Source organism: Dicentrarchus labrax, unplaced genomic scaffold (genome assembly GCF_905237075.1).
Source record: "Dicentrarchus labrax unplaced genomic scaffold, dlabrax2021, whole genome shotgun sequence".
In the NCBI taxonomy this organism is placed as follows: Eukaryota; Metazoa; Chordata; class Actinopteri; family Moronidae; genus Dicentrarchus; species Dicentrarchus labrax.
The window spans coordinates 3,668,589-3,686,587 of NW_026136704.1; the positions used below are offsets into that span (position 1 = coordinate 3,668,589).

The window sequence follows — 17,999 nt, forward strand, 5'->3', positions numbered from 1 at the left end:
GCCCGCTCTGAGCCTCATGACACTTGCATCACATGTCCTATTTATGTCCACGTTAGTGTGTGCGTGCGTGTGTGTGTGTGTGTGTGTGTGTGTGTGTGTGTGTGTGTGTGTGTGTGTGCACGCAGCAGTGGCCTGTTCTGAGAGGTTACTGCACTAAAGCAGGATGACTGAAGACTTGAGTGCTTGAAAATGATAATCCATCCGATTATCACACATATCACAATATGGGTTTATAAGGGAGAGAAAACTAACCCTCTCAGTCAAAAAAAGAGGGTTAGCCTTAATACTATAAAGCAGTTGCTATTAGAACATATGAACAAATCAATGGAATAACACCGGGAAATTAAGAACATAAAATGAGGAAATTAATCGGATCGACATCAACGATGAAAAATCTTTAAAATAGTGAGTTTTCGTGGCGTGGCGTTGAATTTCGATATTTCATCATGAAACAGGAAATTAAGATAAGAGTCTCACACTGAACACATCTGCATGCCAATATTCGGCCATAGAAACAGGAAATTATTGTAACTTGAAGCCACTAGTGCAAATAAACACCCAGAATAGACTGATATTGAAAGGGGCACGCTGAGTGTGTAACCTGTCATGTATTATTTATTTGATTGTTTGGTTGTTTCTTGTTTTTGTTTAGTTTTGTTCTGTAGATTTGTAAATTGTGGATAGGGTGTTTCTTTGTTGAGTGTATGGCGTTGCCTGCAGGTGCAGTGATGTGAACATGAATTTCCCCCCTGGAGGACAATAAATTGAATTGAACTGAATTGAAGAAGGACTTTCCAGTGGAAACATCTTGTGCCCAGCAGAAAAACTTTGGCATATTCACAGATTGTAGAATTTTAATGAGACAGAAGGAGTAGATGACTTTTTAGGAGCACTCGGTTCTGATTGGTTGTTTTTGTTCAGGCCTGGTGGATTCTTGCAAATGCCATTAGGAGGACTAGGAGGACCCAGAGGAGCCTGATTTTTTTTTCACAGGTTATCTGTCTCATGTACTACTGTCAGGATATAGTGAAAGTTTCTGCAAATATATACAAAATATTTTTATAAAAATTACCATTTGCAGTTTTTACCAGGGCATTTACTGAAAAACATCCAGATTTTGATTTGTTTCTGTTTTCATTGAATGAGAAAATGTTTGTAAAATGTGTAAATGATATGTTGATACCATGATCCTAATAAAAGACTACATGAGTGATACCAAAATGTGCATGACAAAGTTTGCAAACCGCAAAAAGCTTTCAGATTTGTGGATAAATTACTACGCTTATTTCCATCCCATCCCAGATTATGGTATATGGTCACACCAAGAAAGTCTCCTAAGTGTTTACTCTGGCTCTACAGGTACTGTCACAGTCTGCCTTCCTCCTCACCTGTTCAACTCAGCCATTTCAGTACTTTTCCACTAACCTGCCTCTGCTCCACTCAGCCATGCCTTCTCATCAGCCGGGGGCAGTGTTGGAGAGACTACTTTACTTTTGGAGAAAATACCTGTTTGGGGAACACAAAGGTTTTTATTATGGTACGTCATTTTTTCAACAGTTTTTGGGTTGAGCCGCTTTCTTTTTTTGCGCACAATTTCTTTACATTTGCGTTTATAAAGTGTTAAAGGTGCTCAAATTCAAAATTGTCTCAACCTGTCACCTGTCAGGATCCAGACGAGGCAGTGTCAGTGAAACGCCTGATTGGGCCGCGAACCACTCAGCTGATTCATTCAGGCAATAAACCAGTTGTTGCTTCGGACGTCATATCTCACGTGATTTATTTCGCACCAAAGCAAGCTTTAAAGCAGTAGTTCTATAGAATTGTACTACAGGGATTGAAGCACGTATTGAAGCTTCAGTGTTGCACTGCCATTACTATCCTGGGCTGTTTTCCCACGACGACTACACAGCCTGAGTTGGACCATCTCCTCTCCTGTGAGTTTCCGTGGAAACCCATCAGAATGTAGGTTAATACATATAAGTAGAAGAAAAAGTGGGTAGGCGTAAGAGCATCAATAGCCACGATCTCAGAGTTGATCAGAAAATCCAGAACAATGTCAGTCACAAAATAATGACAGCTGAGAGACTTTTATTAAGATTGTGACGGTAAATGGCTGCTCAGGCATTTCTAAACCAAAGGGAAAGTGTGAAATGTGCAGCAAATCAAACCATTGATAAGGGTTGCAAATTACATGATATAATGCACCGCCTATTGGCCTATCAAATGTGAAAAAGAACCACGATCTTTCACATTGTGCACCAGGCAGTGCCACACATAATAATACAGCTGTCCATCAAAGTGAGACGCATGCTGTGCCTTATCGTAAGTGATGGAAAAATGGGGGGGGGGGCTCAATTATTCCACATTGAGGCACAGTCTTCATGATGAGATATCATTGTGACAGCACAGTTATTGTGCCAGAGGACAAAGACACGGACAACCTCAAAATCAGTCTATTTTTATTTTCAGTTCTTTTTTTTTCCAAATGGAGATTAACATATTGTGAATGAACAAAACGCAAACAATTACCTCTCTGCTCTTTTGCCCCATTTGCTCAACGTGTAAAGATATAAGACCTATGTTTCATCAAACATGTAAAGTTACTGAGAATCCTTAAATCTAGTGCCAAAACTCCATTATGAGAAGCAGCATTGTTATCACTGTGATGCAGTTAGCTTGATGAGGTGAATGCAGTCTGACAGGGAACAAACAAGAGATTGCTCAGCCACTGCACCAGGAGAAATGGGCAACTGCGCCAGGGGCCCAGACCCCAAGCTCACTGAGTGTCAAGTGGTCATTTGAATTGCAAAACTGTTATAGAATAGACCTTTTTTACATCAGCATGATATGAAATAGTAGGGCAATTTGTTTTTGTATTTTTTGTTCTTTTCATGAGCCAAGGTGCACTCGCTGTCCTGATATGAACGGGGACACTCATTCCGTCATTGTGGAGCCAGAACAGTTCTGCCATACAACATGATGTTCATTTAGTAAATAATGGTTCAATTTAGAGGAAAGTAGATGATAAAGCAGGGTATACTTCAGGGCGTGGCTACCTTGTGATTGACAGGTCATTCTCAGTGAGTCCGTCCAGCTCAACGCACCAAACTCAGATCAAACTGTCAAACTAGGCAGTACTGATCAAATATAGATCCAGATTCTGTTACTGCATTGCCTATTTCTCTCCTCAAATCTGTTCACAAACACATGTTTGTGTACTGTTTAGTTGTAATACAAGATTGTGTGTGACCAGGCAAGCCACCATTGTTTCCTGCTACAGGTGAGTTGAAACTGCACTGCCAGTGAGTGCAGCTCAACACACGTAAGTCACCTCCGCTCAGGGCTTTAAAACAGTTTTCCACAACTCAATGGGTGATCTCACGATAGGTTCACGCTGCTATCATTGTGCATGCTGGCTCTGCTACACTTAAAGCCCTGAGTAAAAATTATGCATATTCCTAAATACATTTGTTTTACCACAAAAGACCTGGGTCTGTTAGTGTGACTCCAGTACTGGCTACTACTTAGTTTTGGGTCTCTCCATGGGCATATACTGTAAAGAACCTGCCATGTGTAGACTGCTGTGTGCACTGGACTTAAGGGGAACTTGGAGGCAATATGCATAGAGGGCAGTAGGTAGGGGGTCATTAGTGGCCCAATAGCACATTTTTTGCCCTGGACCCCGCCAACAGGCTAATCCAGCCACATCTGTGTGTCCGTCTGTCATAATATCAGAAAACATGTCGTATCATGAACCAAGAACTACTGCCTACAAGCAGATAGGCTGTAAATTATACAGTAGTAACACATAACAGATTGTAAAAAAACATTTTCCTTCAAGTAGGGAGATAGAGTTAATAAAAGAATGTACTCAAGTAAAAACTGGACCAAAACCTGTCCCTGTCCAAAAGCACCCATTCCAAAGCAAATAGGATGCTGCCAGGCAAGCAGGCAGAGAGTTTATCTTTCCCACTGAAGCCTTCAGGACTACTGGCAGCAGACAACAGTGAACTCCTCTCCTCTCACTGCTTTGCTCATTCTCTCCACCTGTGTCTGCATTAGGTGGGGGGGGGGGGGCTCTATCAACTGCAGGATTGCTTTCTCTTTCACTGTGACACAATCAGCCATTCCAATAAGCTGACAGTATCATCTTCTCCACCCTGTGAAGGTGCACAGAGAAGACAGTTTTTCTTTGTGGGGGGCAGGATGTTATCGCTAAGGTCACCTCATCAAGAGGGATGACAACTTTCTGGGAACGCCACATCTGTTAGGGGTGGGCGTATCGATCTAAATATCGATAGTATCGATACCAAGATGAGTATTGGTATGAGATCGATACTATCGTGATGAGATCGATACTTTTGTTGCAGTTTCTCCAAGTCTGTGAGCGCCGCTCCCGTCACAGTGCAGAGCACAGCCAGGCACTCCTCCCCCGGTCGGACGGAGCAGTGGGAAAGGAGCGCCGCAACGCACAACCCCCCCCGACCAGCAGGGGTATCAGAATTGGTATCGGCGATACTGACTGGTATCGAATCGGTATCGGATCGATACCAAATCTTGCAGTATCGCCCACCACTACTGATTAAAAGGTACAGCTCAAATCTAGGCCTGGGTTTTATGTTGCTTTTGTATGTGGACCTACAGTAGAAATGTAAAGGTTTTATATGTAACTTTTAGAAAACTGTTGTTAATAGTGAAACTAGTGGCCATAAACTGAACTGCAGTCAGTGTCCTGTTGTGAGCATTGGCCAAAAGTGACATACACGAGCCTGAACGCGGGAAAATACAATAGTCATATTTAGAACATGTTCTAAACTCCATGCTACTAACTAGCTTGCAGTTTACAAGTTAGTTTGTAACTTTGGCTAGCATGGCAAAGTGTTGACACTGAAGGGAAGTTAGGTTTAGCAGTAGGGTTTAGGGTTTATATTGTAATGTCAAGGCTGATTTTTGAAGGCACACCACGGACACACCGTTTAACTGAATGCACAGATTTGAATAACTTAACATCCTGAACTACTCTGGATTGTTCTCACCAATTTTGAAGTTTGAAATTCACTAGGAGAAGTTTGTTAAAATAGAAGCCCTGAAATTGCCGGAAATGGCGTCACAGATTGACATTCGATTCAACCTTGCCAACTAATCAACTAATATCAAATAATCAGCAATATTTTTTATTGTACTGACCAATTTTGAAGTAGATCCTATTGATACCCTATGAGGAGTTTGTTGAAATACAACACAAAAAAATTGCTGAAAATCACCACAAAAGTCAAAATGGCCTACTTCGACGGCACGCCACGGAGGCCAAGAGGCTTTTTTGTACGTCCTGACACGATACATGCCTGCCAATTTTCATACATGTCCGCAAAACAGGACACCGGGGCTGGTATTCTGAAAGATTGAAAATTGTAATGGTCAATGGACCTGTACTTGTATAGCGCCTTTCTAGTCTTCCGACCACTCAAAGCACTTTTATACTACATGCCACATTCGCCCTTTCACACACATTCACACAGCGATGGCAAAAAGCCAACTACAAACAGAAACTAACGCATTCATACACATTCACACACCGATGCACAGCATCGGGAGCAGTTGGGGTTCAGTATCTTGCTCAAGGATACTTTGACATGTGGCAGGAGGAGCCGGGGATAAAACAACAAGGTGATGCTCACCGCGTTGCTACGGCAATACAGTTAAATAAAAATTTAGAACATTCTAAGGGTCTTCTGACCAAACTTCAGCAAGATATGGTCAATCTGCTGGGAGAAATACATAAAAGTTTAATAAATTCCACCACAAGATGGCGCTACCACTTTTACTGAATATTATCACATAGATGTGTTCAGGTTGGGACTCTTATCAGACACCTAAAGTTTGGTGCCGAATGGACGATGTATTCTCACGTAACAGCAAATTCATGTGCGTCCACATTTGACGCCACGCCGCGGACACGCCCTTTAATGAAATTCCTGACCAAATTTCAGATGGATCTGTAGAACATGAAAGTATAAAACATGATATTTCCTGTTGCCACTAGGTGGCGCTATCACTATATCTGAATATTGTCATGTAGACATGTTCAGGGCGGGGCTCTTATCAGACGTGTGAAGTTTCGTTGAGATCGGATCTTGTACAGTTATGACAACTTCCTTTTTCATGGTGAGTCCTTGAAATTGGACGCCATTCCATGGGCACGCCGTTTGACGCACAGTCACAAATAGCACGACTTTTAATTGTGATGGTGTTTACATCATACTGACCAAATTTGAAGGGATAAATTCCCTAGGACATGGGTGTCAAACTCAATCACACAATGGGCCAATATTTAAAACAAAGTCTAAGCTGCGGGCCAAACAGGATTCATATTCTCAATTCATTCATTCATCAACAGCTAATGAAAAAGTGTGTGTCTCTTCGGCCAGCTGTTTTGTCAGATTTCTTGCGAGTTCCTTAACTCGGTCTGCAATGGTGTATCTTGACAAACTGACATTTTTAAAAATCTGTATCTGGTCGGGGCACACCTGCTCACACACCTTCAGCAATGCACCTTCTGAAAAGCACTGCAAAGCTCGGCGATTTCTTCAGCCACAATAAAGCTAGCTTTCACTGCTACATCATTTTTGGCTGTAGCTTTTGTGAACATTTCCTGCTGCGATTGCAGTCTGCCTTTTAATTCTTCGGCGATTTGTTGTTTTTCTTGGAGACCAAATTTAGCATACCTTTTAGCATACCTGTTTGGTGTCAAAATGCCTATGTAAATTCACCTTCACCACCGACACTGCCTCATAACACAAAAGACATTTGAGCGCATTTTAAGCTCTCATCGGGCCACATAAAATGACGTGGCGGGCTGAATTCGGCTTGCAGGCCACAGGGCGGCTGTGGCTCAGAGGCAGAGCGGATCGTCCCCTAATCGGACGGTTGTTGTTTCAGTCCTTGAACAAGATACTGAACCCCAAATTGCTCCTGATGCACAGCATCAGTGTATGCATGTGTATGAATGAGTTAGTTTCTGTTCGATGGACTTTGCCATCACTGTGTGAATGTGTGTGAAAGGGTGAATGTGGCACGTAGTGTAAAAGCACTTTGAGTGGTCGGAAGACTAGAAAGCCGCTATACAAGTACAGGTCCATTTACCATTTACCATAAAATGATGTGGCGGGCCAAATTCCTTCCTTGAGTTCGACACATATTCCCTAGGAGATGTTTGCTCAAATACAACGCCACAGATCACCAGAAATTACCACAAAATCCGAAATGGCCGACTTCCTGTTGGGTTTGGAGTATGTCTACAAGAGGCTTTTTTTGCTCGTCTGAGCATGATACCAATTTTCGTACATCAGTCATATGCATCTTGGGGACTGATCTGGACGGGTGGGGCTTAGCCATTTGGCGGCGCCCGTGCACGGGTACAAGTGGATACGTCGAGTTCTGCAACGTTTTAATTTTGTGCTAAGTTTCATGAGCTGTCGAGCATGGGCAAGTGTTCAAAAATGCGGTTAAAGGCACAGAAAAATAATAACGGAGAATTCCTACAATTACAATAGGTCCTTGCACTGGTCAGTGCTCGGGCCCTAATAAGACTAACAACAATAATGATCCCCGTGCACAGTCAGGTGCTGGTAGGTTTCAGGGCTGAGCAGTCATTTCAGTGTGCGTTGGCTAATTTAGATTTTTGCCAATAGTTTTATTGATCATAGAAACCTTTTTAAAAACAGAGTTTACAAAGTGTTTTGAAAGGCAAAGGAAGAGCAGGATTCTCAGAGGACAATATAAGAGAGAGCCAGGCACTAAGGCCAAACAAAAACAGACGGAACAGACAGAAATAAAGAATAAGGCAAAAAATGGTAAAGGGAAGACAATGGTGGTAACAATAAGGACAGAGAAAGTGATAGCTTTAAAACAAATTAGTTATATTGATTAAATTAACCTGGAGGTTCAACATGTTTATTAATTAAATGCATATTTCATTATTTCTGGATTTCTGAAACAGTCTGACACAGAAATCATGTATGAATGTGTGTGTGTGTGTGTGTGTGTGTGTGTATGTATTCTGTGATGAGAGCATGTCCTTTGCCTCTGTGCTATAATGCTGCCATCTGTTGGTCATTCTGTAGATCATTTGGAAACTGAGACCTACACTTAATAATGTGAATAATGTATTCATGGGAGAGTAAGGGCACAAGGACTTTTAAATTTACTCTGAGCAGCTTTACACATACTAGCTCTTGATAACACTCAGCTTAAAATGTCTAATTTGATGTTGCAATGTTTTTAAGAATTTTTTTTGCAATGAATTTGTGGAAGAAAGTGAAAAACTGCAAAAATAGTTGCGATTATTTTCGTATAATAAATAAAAATTCTACAGCAACTTCTTCCAATGGAAATAAAATGACATGGTTGTGCAAAATTCACAGGGATTGGATGAATTTGGTTAATTGTTGCGATTGCAACTTCCTGGAGGGACTCCACGTATACTGCAGAGGTATTTGTAGAAGCGTATTTTTAAATAGATAATGATATGGTCAATGCCAAATAAAGAGTGAACTCCAGCCAAGTCTACACACTGTGAGTCTGCTGGAAAAGTAAAAGACTAAATAATCCGACAGGATATCAACAAGTTATAAGAGTCACTTTAATTTCACATTTAATTTCCACACACACACACACACACACACATATTTGGGTGGGAGCAAACAGAGAAGTACAGCTTCTAAAAGTCACACACTGTGTATGATGTGGAGAATCTGGAGCTCATCAAATGGTTCTTCAGATGCTGAGGTCTACGGCGCTTGTGTGTCTGTGGTGTGTGCCGTCGTCTCTTCGCTGTTGGCGCTGGCCGCCTGCTGGTCTGCCAACAAGTCTGCCAGCTTCAGCTTGAGAATCGAATCCCTGGGCTCGGCTGCCACCTGCAGGATCAGAATCACAAATACTTTAATAATCCCAGGGGGAAATTACTTTTGTTACACATACTCCAGAACATATAATATATTAAGAATATATATAAATATATATATACAGTGGGGAGAACAAGTATTTGATTTGATACACTGCCAATTAAGTTTTCCCACTTACAAAGCATGTAGAGGTCTGTAATTTTTATCATAGGTACACTTCAACTGTGAGTGACGGAATCTAAAACAAAAAGTATTTGATCACCTACCAGCCCGTAAGAATTCCGGCTCTCACACACCTGTTAGTTTTTTCTATAAGAAGCCTTCCTGTTCTCCACTCATTACCTGTATGAATTGTTCCTGTTTGAACTCGTTACCTGTATAAAAGACACCTGTCCACACACTCAAACAGACTCCAACGTCTCCACAGTGGCCAAGACCAGAGAGCTGTATAAGGACATCAGGGACAAAATTGTAGACCTGCACAAGGCTGGGATGGGCTACAGGACAATAGGCAAGCAGCTTGGTGAGAAGGCAACAACTGTTGGCACAATTATTAGAAAATGGAAGAAGTTCAAGATGACGGTCAATCTCCCTCGGTCTGGGGCTCCATGCAAGATCTCACCTCGTGGGGCATCAATGATCATGAGGAAGGTGAGGGATCAGCCCAGAACTACACGACAGGACCTGGTCAATGACCTGAAGAGAGCTGGGACCACAGTCTCAAAGAAAACCATTAGTAACACACTACGCCATCATGGATTAAAATCCTGCAGCGCACGCAAGGTCCCCCTGCTCAAGCCAGCGCATGTCCAGCCCCGTCTGAAGTTTGCCAGTGACCATCTGGATGATCCAGAGGAGGAATGGGAGAAGGTCATGTGGTCTGAAGAGACAAAAATAGAGCTTTTTGGTCTAAACTCCACTTGCTGTGTTTGGAGGAAGAAGAAGGATGACTACAACCCCAAGAACACCATCCCAACCGTGAAGCATGGAGGTGGAAACCTCATTCTTTGGGGATGCTTTTCTGCAAAGGGGACAGGACGACTGCACCGTATTAAGTAAGAGTAAGAGCACTGAAGATGAGTAGTGGCTGGGTCTTCCAGCATGACAACGACCCGAAACACACAGCCAGGGCAACTAAGGAGTGGCTCCGTAAGAAGCATCTCAAGGTCCTGGAGTGGCCTAGCCAGTCTCCAGATCTGAACCCAATAGAAAATCTTTGGGGGGAGCTGAAAGTCCGTAATGCCCAGCGACGGCCCCGAAACCTGAAGGATCTGGAGAAGATCTGTATGGAGGAGTGGGCCACAATCCCTGCTGCAGTGTGTGCAAACCTGGTCAAGAACTACAGGAAATGTCTGATCTCTGTAATTGCAAACAAAAGGTTTTTGTACCAAATATTAAGTTCTGTTTTTCTAATGTATCAAATACTTATGTCATGCAATAAAATGCAAATTAATTGATTTTCTGGATTTTTGTTTTAGATTCCATCACTCAAAGTTGAAGAGTACCTATGATAAAAATTACAGACCTCTACATGCTTTGTAAGTGGGAAAACCTGCAAAATCAGCAGTGTATCAAATACTCGTTCTCCCCACTGTGTGTATATATATATATATATATATTTTAAGGTTAAATATGTACAGTTTAAAATGTGCAAAAATGATTGCCCGTGTTTGAGGTCAGATTACAGAGAGCATCTGGGTGAGAGGAGGATGAAAGCAGTACTGTGACCATGTGTTCAAAACACTTCCCAGGAACATCATGTTATAAGGAATTCAGTCTAGACCTGCTCTATTTGAAAAGTGTCCTGAGATAACTTCTGTTATGAATTGGCGCTATACAAATAAAACTGAATATCCTCTTCCCAGTTATATGTCCCAGTGTTTACAGGGGAATGTATAGTTCTGACCTGAGGTTATTAGTGTGCGCACTGTATTGCCATCATGTTGTTTTTTGCAATGAAATTGTGGGATAGCGTAAATTTGCTAAAATAGTTGCGATTCTTTTTGTATAAAATGGCTAGTAGTTTGGTAATGTATGGCTCAATGTCTTCTGCAGGGGACTGCTATGATTGGAAAAAACTTGCAGGAAACTACAATGACTAGACAAATTTGCAGAAAAGTTGCAGTAATAGGACAAAATCAATTCAGTCAATTCACAGGGACTGGTGGAATTTGCGCTCATTGTTGCTATTGCAGAGGGACTGGTTGTTGTACCTTTAGTTGTAACAGTAGGGCTATCTATGAACTCCATGCTCAATATCACTTTGTGTTCTGATTCGGAGATGGAGCCTCCACTCTGCAGGTCTCATTTAGACAGTTAAACCGTCTGCAGAGTTTTCGTTTATGGTTTTGCACTCTGCTTCATTCACACTTACTCTGGCCAAAACACTGGTCACACTTTATTTGGGTAGTCCGCCTACAGTTTGAGTATTTCTAACATTTTAACTTACAGCTTATTAGTCTTAATTCCACAACCATTTTCTTCCACTGTGGTTAAGGTTTGGTTAGGTTTAGGCACAGAAAATCATATTGGTTAGGATATTTGTGCGGATTATCCAAATACAGGGTTGATCCAGCTACATTACAGTTAATAATGGCGTTTAAAAGTCAGAATATACTTACTAGCTGTGTCTGTACACGTTTTCAATTTGAAACACTGTACTGGAAATTCTAGGAAATGCCAAGATATCTCAAAAAGCTTTCTACACTTGGCTGAGGTGGATCAATAAAGATGCGATAGAGGCTGAATCACACCGTGAAGCTGCAGCCCTTCAGGAGTAGTTTAGCCAAAATTAGCACAGTTTGCAGTTCAGTCATGTCAGTCTGTGCTCAGAGTACAATAATGGAGCAAAAATTAAAAAAAAGACAAAGCCTGCTGATTTTGCCAACAACATGAGGTCAGAATCAGCAGCTCTTTGACTGATGATCTGAATCGCTAATGTTTAGGAGGCAGCCCTACTCAGTAATTCTACTTTCATCAGGACTCTTACAGGAGTAAGTTGTCTCCTTCTCAGGATGATGCCATCTACGAGTAAAGCCTTTCCAGTCTCCTCAAACAGAGCAGAGTCATTCAGCTCACTGTGGCAGCTCTTCAACGCCATGTACTTGTCTACAAATCTGCAAAATCACAGTGAGAAAAAAGATAGATAGATAGATAGATAGATAGATAGATAGATAGATAGATAGATAGATAGATAGATAGATAGATAGATAGATTTTATTAATCCCTGAAGGGAAATTGGGTCGTCATAGCAGCCAGGTACATTTAAATACAATAGAAATAAAAAACAGAGAAGGTGCAAGGAACAATATTAATAGTTCCAGTATTGTGGAGTGGAGTGTTAGGGTTATTACGTTATTACATTTAGTATTTTGTCACATACAGTAAGTTAGTTCTTAAATACAAATACTCAAAAACATACCTCTGACACAAAGACACAGAGTTTGGTTTGGACAGCTCAAACGCCAGACCAGCCTTGTACTGCTTATAGAACTTCCTGAAGGGCAGACAGTTATGGGTGAGTGGAGGCTGCAAAACATCTTACAACAGCTTTTAATGCAGACATCACCATCACCTCATTTTATTTACATCTCATAAACATATTACTGTAAATCACTCAATAATGCTGAAAACTTACACTCTAACTTCATCTTCTCTGTACAAGATTTCAGGCACAGTCTGCTGTTTCCTGCTACTGGCTCTGTTATCTGGCTTCACGTAAAGTGGCTCCCTCTTCGGTGGGAAAGCCTTGTACACGTCGTACCAGATCGGTTTCTGCTGCAGCTTTATGACTCCAGAGCGCATCAGATCTCGAACCCTGTCAATCACACAGTTGTGATTAAAGTAGCATTGAAAGCAATATCATTTGCTGCTTTTCCACAGCACTGTACGGCTCAACTCGGCCTGACTCTTACCTGGTTTTCCATTACGGAAAGTACCTTGTACTTTAGTTAGAGTGGATGTACAGTGGTGTGTGAGAGCGAGAGCAGTGGAGGCATAGGTCAGCAGTGAAGGTAACGTTCAGTTTGTGGTGTGTGCTAAAACCTTTATTCACTGAGCTCCCATGAGTTCCCAGCTGTTGGACTAGCACCACTCTGACGCTCAGCTCTGGTACAGATAACTTATGATGACATCGCTGACTTCAAATCTGAGTCAAGTGTATCATTTTCTTCACTCTTGGTCGCATGTCTATGACGTCACCGCGCCTCCTCTCCTCTAGACTGACGTTACCATAGACCACGGGGTCGTGCTCTTGAAAAGATTCCCATGTGTTCCTATTAGCTTTGGTTTTACATTTGGTCTTTACTAAGCGTTAGTCACTGTTGCCTCAGAAGCAACAGGACATAACGTTACTACGTGCTGACGTAGCTGAGCGCCAGTTTATCCAGTAACGTGAAGTTAAATAACGTTACGCACTCCGGACAACCTCAATGACACAGAACATAAGCGACAGGTAATCTATTCTACACATCCGCCGGCTCTCAACTGCACCAGTTCCTGTGATATCAAAGCAATCAATGATGTTATAATATAACGTTACTAACGTTAGCTCCGCTTACAGGCACAACCAGAGTAAACTGCTGTCTTACCGGGTGAACACAGTTCCAACCCTCTCCAGCCTGCTTCCCGCCATTCGGTTGTTTTCATCGATAGCTAACGTTAGAGCCCTCGAGACTGTACCGTCTCCTGTTAGCGAACACAGCCTTCTTCTTCTCTGATTTTAATGGCGGGCCGCAAACCAACTTGTTAAGGTGCACACCGCCACCTACCGCAGTGCAGTGTGTACCGTCAGGGTTTGACTTCATGGCGAATACAATGCCACGACATCCGGTGGTAGTTTATTTCAGAATAAAAGAGTGAAACTGTTTCCTTTGTTGCCGCTGTTTCGATTGACAGGTAGAAAAAAACAAATGTCTGAATAAAATAAAATGAACGATATAAGTAATGGACGGTCGTTTAAATTAACTTATTATTAATACACAATTTAGGTGTTGTCTACTGCACTGCAGAAAAAAAAGAAGAAGGCTAAATGGCCCAACATAAAATCTTAACTTCCCATAACCTCTTCTTCCTTTACTCATGACTCAAAACTTTGTTTTCCCCATACACCATTGAAGCAGAAGTAGCAGGTCGACCAATTTCCTGTACATCAAGTAACACAATGGTTTTCAAACTGGGGTCCCAAACAAAAAGGAGAAATAGAATATTTTAACTTTTTATTACATATTTTAGAAGTTGGAACAACAAGGAGGGAAATAGGGTTGGATGTTTGGATTGATTGTGACTAATAGTGATTTGATCATTGATTGACTATGAAGACTTTCATTTCTTCAAACTTCAGAATAAAGGACATACATACTGGGGGTCTGTTTATCTACTGTGTGGGGCCCTTGACATGACAAACTTGGGGAACCCCTGAATAAACAAACAAAACAAACAAGTTGTGAATATAAATATGCCAGTGTCACCAGTATGATAAAGTAAATAAAAACCTTGTGTTTACAGGTGTTATATGTTTTAACAGCTTTAAATCAAGATGTTCCTTTATTGATCCCCTGCAGGGGAAATTCAAATTGGCACAACAGAAATGTAGTGCAAAGTGCAAGGAAGACAGAATAGAATCCAATAGAATCAAATAACATGTAATTATACTAATAATCATAATAATACCATAATATATACACTATATACAGTAAAATAGAACATTTACATTTAGCTATAGATGAAATGTATTGATTTTGTGTGCTATTACTCTAGTGTCATTGCTTTGCAATATAGTCAGTTACTGAATACAAATTACATGTCAGTCTTTTATTTGTAACGTGATGTAATCTAATCTGAATACTGAAAACACTGAAAATATTGCAGTTTATGCTAAATAAATGTGACATCCACTAATATTTGGGGGTTTTTTTACAAAATGTTTTCAGTCCGAGTAAAATTCATTTTGCACATTAAGCATTTACAGTCGAATCAAATAAAATTGAATGGTAGCCGGCATTCCCACAATGCCTTCCCACCGAGCACCCAACGTTTTTTGTGGCTATATCTGGACTTTCCGTCATGGCCTTTATTAAGCTAATATACTTTGAAAATTGGGCTTTGTTTAGTCTGTCTGATTTTGTCCAGATTCAGCCCAATTTTGTTAGCTTTATTTTGGACCACATTTATCCCTAATACAGCCATGAACATGAGATCAAATTGCAGCAAGTGGGGAATTATATTGTGTGTACACCTGAATTACTCTTTCTGAAAGTTTTTCCACATAATGACTACTGTTCAAAAACGTATATAGATAATGATAAATACTGTAAGCCACGTATAATAGAACCTAACTAAGTAATATATAATTAAATATACATACATTAACATAAATATGTTTAAAATAACTTGTGACGTTACTGGACTTTAATATAAAATTCTGGCCCTCAAACCACCTCCATCTAGCCCGCAACATGATTTAATAAAATATAATCTGGCCCACAAAATTATTATTATTATTTTTTTTATTATTTTAATATTTCCAAATGTTTCAGATCAACTTAAACTGTTCTTTGTATACCATTAAAATGTGTAAGCAAATGTGTCAACAAATGTGTAAGAAGAGAGCAGATTCACACACACACACACACACACACACACACACACACACATACACATTGCTTGTTTTGGCTGTCACTCAAAATTCAAAAGTCAAAACAGTTGCGTTTGATTTGGTGTGGAACAGGGGAAGGACAGCATGAACTATTTTGCTTCTGACAACATGTTTTTATTTATATATGTATGTGTGTGTGTGTGTGTATTATGGCATGCCCTTTAGGAAATTATTGAATGAATATATGGAATGAAATGTCAGGTGATCAAGGCACACAAACTTGTGTTTTCGAATACCGGCCTGATATTATTCCGTAGGGATGTTACTGCAAGAAGTGTGGGACTGAGTGAGCCTGCACAGACTCTGTAAGAAGCAGTCCGAACTATTGAAGAGATAATTAACACCCTGGCAAATGCGGGCCAGTATTCACGCTGTTACTGTACTGTAGCTGTATGTTCAAACACAATGCATAGGAAGCGGTTAAAGTCGGAAAGTCAGTAAATCAGTCACTGATTTATGAATGAATGTGGAAGAGCTGGCACCTCCACATACATCAGACTGGTTAGATATAACTCGATATTCTGCTTTTTTATGCAGGAAACATCCAGTTACCAGGGCTTATCCTACTTTCTTTTTTGGTAAACATAGCGTCTCATGTTTTATCCGTGAAACACATTGCAAGGCAAACACTGTTGTGTAATATTGAATACTGATGTGTGACCATGTACGAGGTGAGATACATTAGAATTATGACTAAAAGAGTGTCACCAAATCAATGTCTTTATTTTGATACAGTATTTAATAATCGCCACCTGTGATCTATATTCACCGTCACCCAGCCCTTTTGAAGGTTGCACTGCTGCACATAGACCAAAGTAGAAGGTGCGCCTGGAGACGGCCATGCAGTCTGTGCGCCTATAAGACCACCTTGCACATCACATTAAGGGTGCAAATGATTAAACTCAGGGTGTGAAGCATGTTTGCACCCTCATAGAACCAGGCCTGATTACAAAACAGCTATAATTACATATTATGCAAAAAAAAAGATATAAAAAATCTGGTGGGCCCTTCCAGCCTGAATGGGCATGACTCGACTGTCATTAAGCAACGTTGTAATAATATTACACATCTAAAACACAAGATGGCACCACTGCCTCCATGACGTCAGATTTCATTCAATATATTCAGACTTTCAAGATTCAAGATTCAAGAGTCAATACTTTATTGCCATACAACTCGGTGCAAGTTGCTAGGGATTTTCTTCAGTGTGCTCAGGACATCAACAAAGACACAAAAAAAAAACACAGAACATATAAACACATATACAACACAAGGGCCACAGGACATATCCCACACAGGATCACACTTGACGCAGGCAGATAAAAAAGCATACTTTCATTCCATATATTCAAGTTTCATATTATATACATAATAATTTCCTAAACGGCATTCCATAGTGTAAATATATATATATATATATATATATATATATATATATATAAATATGTGTATGTGTGTGTTTATATTATATACACAAAGAAAAATATAGAAGAAGAGGAAATACAATGGGAAAACTGTAGCCTAAAGGTCCAGTGTGTAATAGGAGGATGTATTGTCAGAAATGGAATATAATAATCATAGGTATGTTTTCATTAGTTTATAATCACCAGAATGAGCCATTTTATCTATAGCATCGACATACATAAAAATGGACGTCACATCTCCACTTCCTCCCACTGAACAAACATGAGGTCATCGAGGTCCTACCAAAGCACCCGGCCGACTTTGGCTTCACTTTTGAAGAGCTTTCATGTTCTCCATCTTTATATATGTGTATGATCTAGAGGGAGCTTCTACGGAGTCCTCTATGTTGAACCACCATGTTTCTACGGTAGTCCACAACGGACAAACTAGATCTAGATAGATTTAGATGTCACTAAATCCTACACACTGGACCTTTTTTAAAGGGTTTTGCAGTTTGGTGTTTTGCTAAGCTAATTCATCACACATTAAAGGTCCAGTGTGTAACATTTAGGATGATCTATTGGCAGAATTGGAACACAATATTCATAGGGATGTTTTCATTAGTGTACAATCACCTGAATATAGGATAAATATATATTGTTTTTGTTACCTTAGAATGAGCCGTTTTTATCCACACAGCTGGATGCCATTTTCTGATTCTGATTCTGATACCTACTGGTCCTGTTAAAAGGCAATCCAAGAAAATTATGAAAAATGATGGCGTTATTTGGTCACCCTTTACCCTATTGGACAGAAACAAACTCAATCTTCCCATGGACAGCAATGCAAGAAACTCTCACCGTCTTTTAGGACATTATGTTTCTTATTGTGATTTCAGAACTGTTGAACGGCAGCACAGGCAGGCTTATTGCTGCGTGGAGGAAAAAAAGAGAACATGAACTTTAAACTCTCTGTCAGCTGACTAGAGATAAAGGGGCCTTGGCTCAGCAGGGCCAGACACATTACTTTCATATATG

General features: G+C 40.5%; 2 protein-coding genes across 3 annotated transcripts in view; both read right to left on the reverse strand.

Moving 5' to 3' along the window:
* Positions 1-17,999, reverse strand: part of LOC127362358 (gap junction delta-2 protein-like) — a 678,509-nt gene that overhangs the window by 619,217 nt on the left and 41,293 nt on the right. The window lies entirely within an intron of this gene.
* mrps23 (mitochondrial ribosomal protein S23) lies at positions 8,625-13,652 on the reverse strand. Its single transcript, XM_051398054.1, has 5 exons — positions 13,493-13,652; positions 12,541-12,720; positions 12,325-12,399; positions 11,893-12,019; positions 8,625-8,915 (listed from the first exon to the last, which is right to left on the reverse strand). The coding sequence occupies exons 1-5, from the start codon at positions 13,534-13,536 to the stop codon at positions 8,790-8,792; spliced, it is 552 nt and encodes a 183-aa protein (XP_051254014.1). The 5' UTR covers positions 13,537-13,652; the 3' UTR covers positions 8,625-8,789.

Coding starts and splice junctions, on each gene's coding strand:
- mrps23 (XM_051398054.1), bottom strand. CDS start 13,536: ATGGCGGGAAGCAGGCTGGAGAGGGTTGGAACTGTGTTCACCCG. Junction 12,400..12,540: donor AGAGAAGATGAAGTTAGAGT/GTAAGTTTTCAG, acceptor TCTGCCCTTCAG/GAAGTTCTATAAGCAGTACA. Junction 12,020..12,324: donor TCTGTGTCTTTGTGTCAGAG/GTATGTTTTTGA, acceptor GTGATTTTGCAG/ATTTGTAGACAAGTACATGG.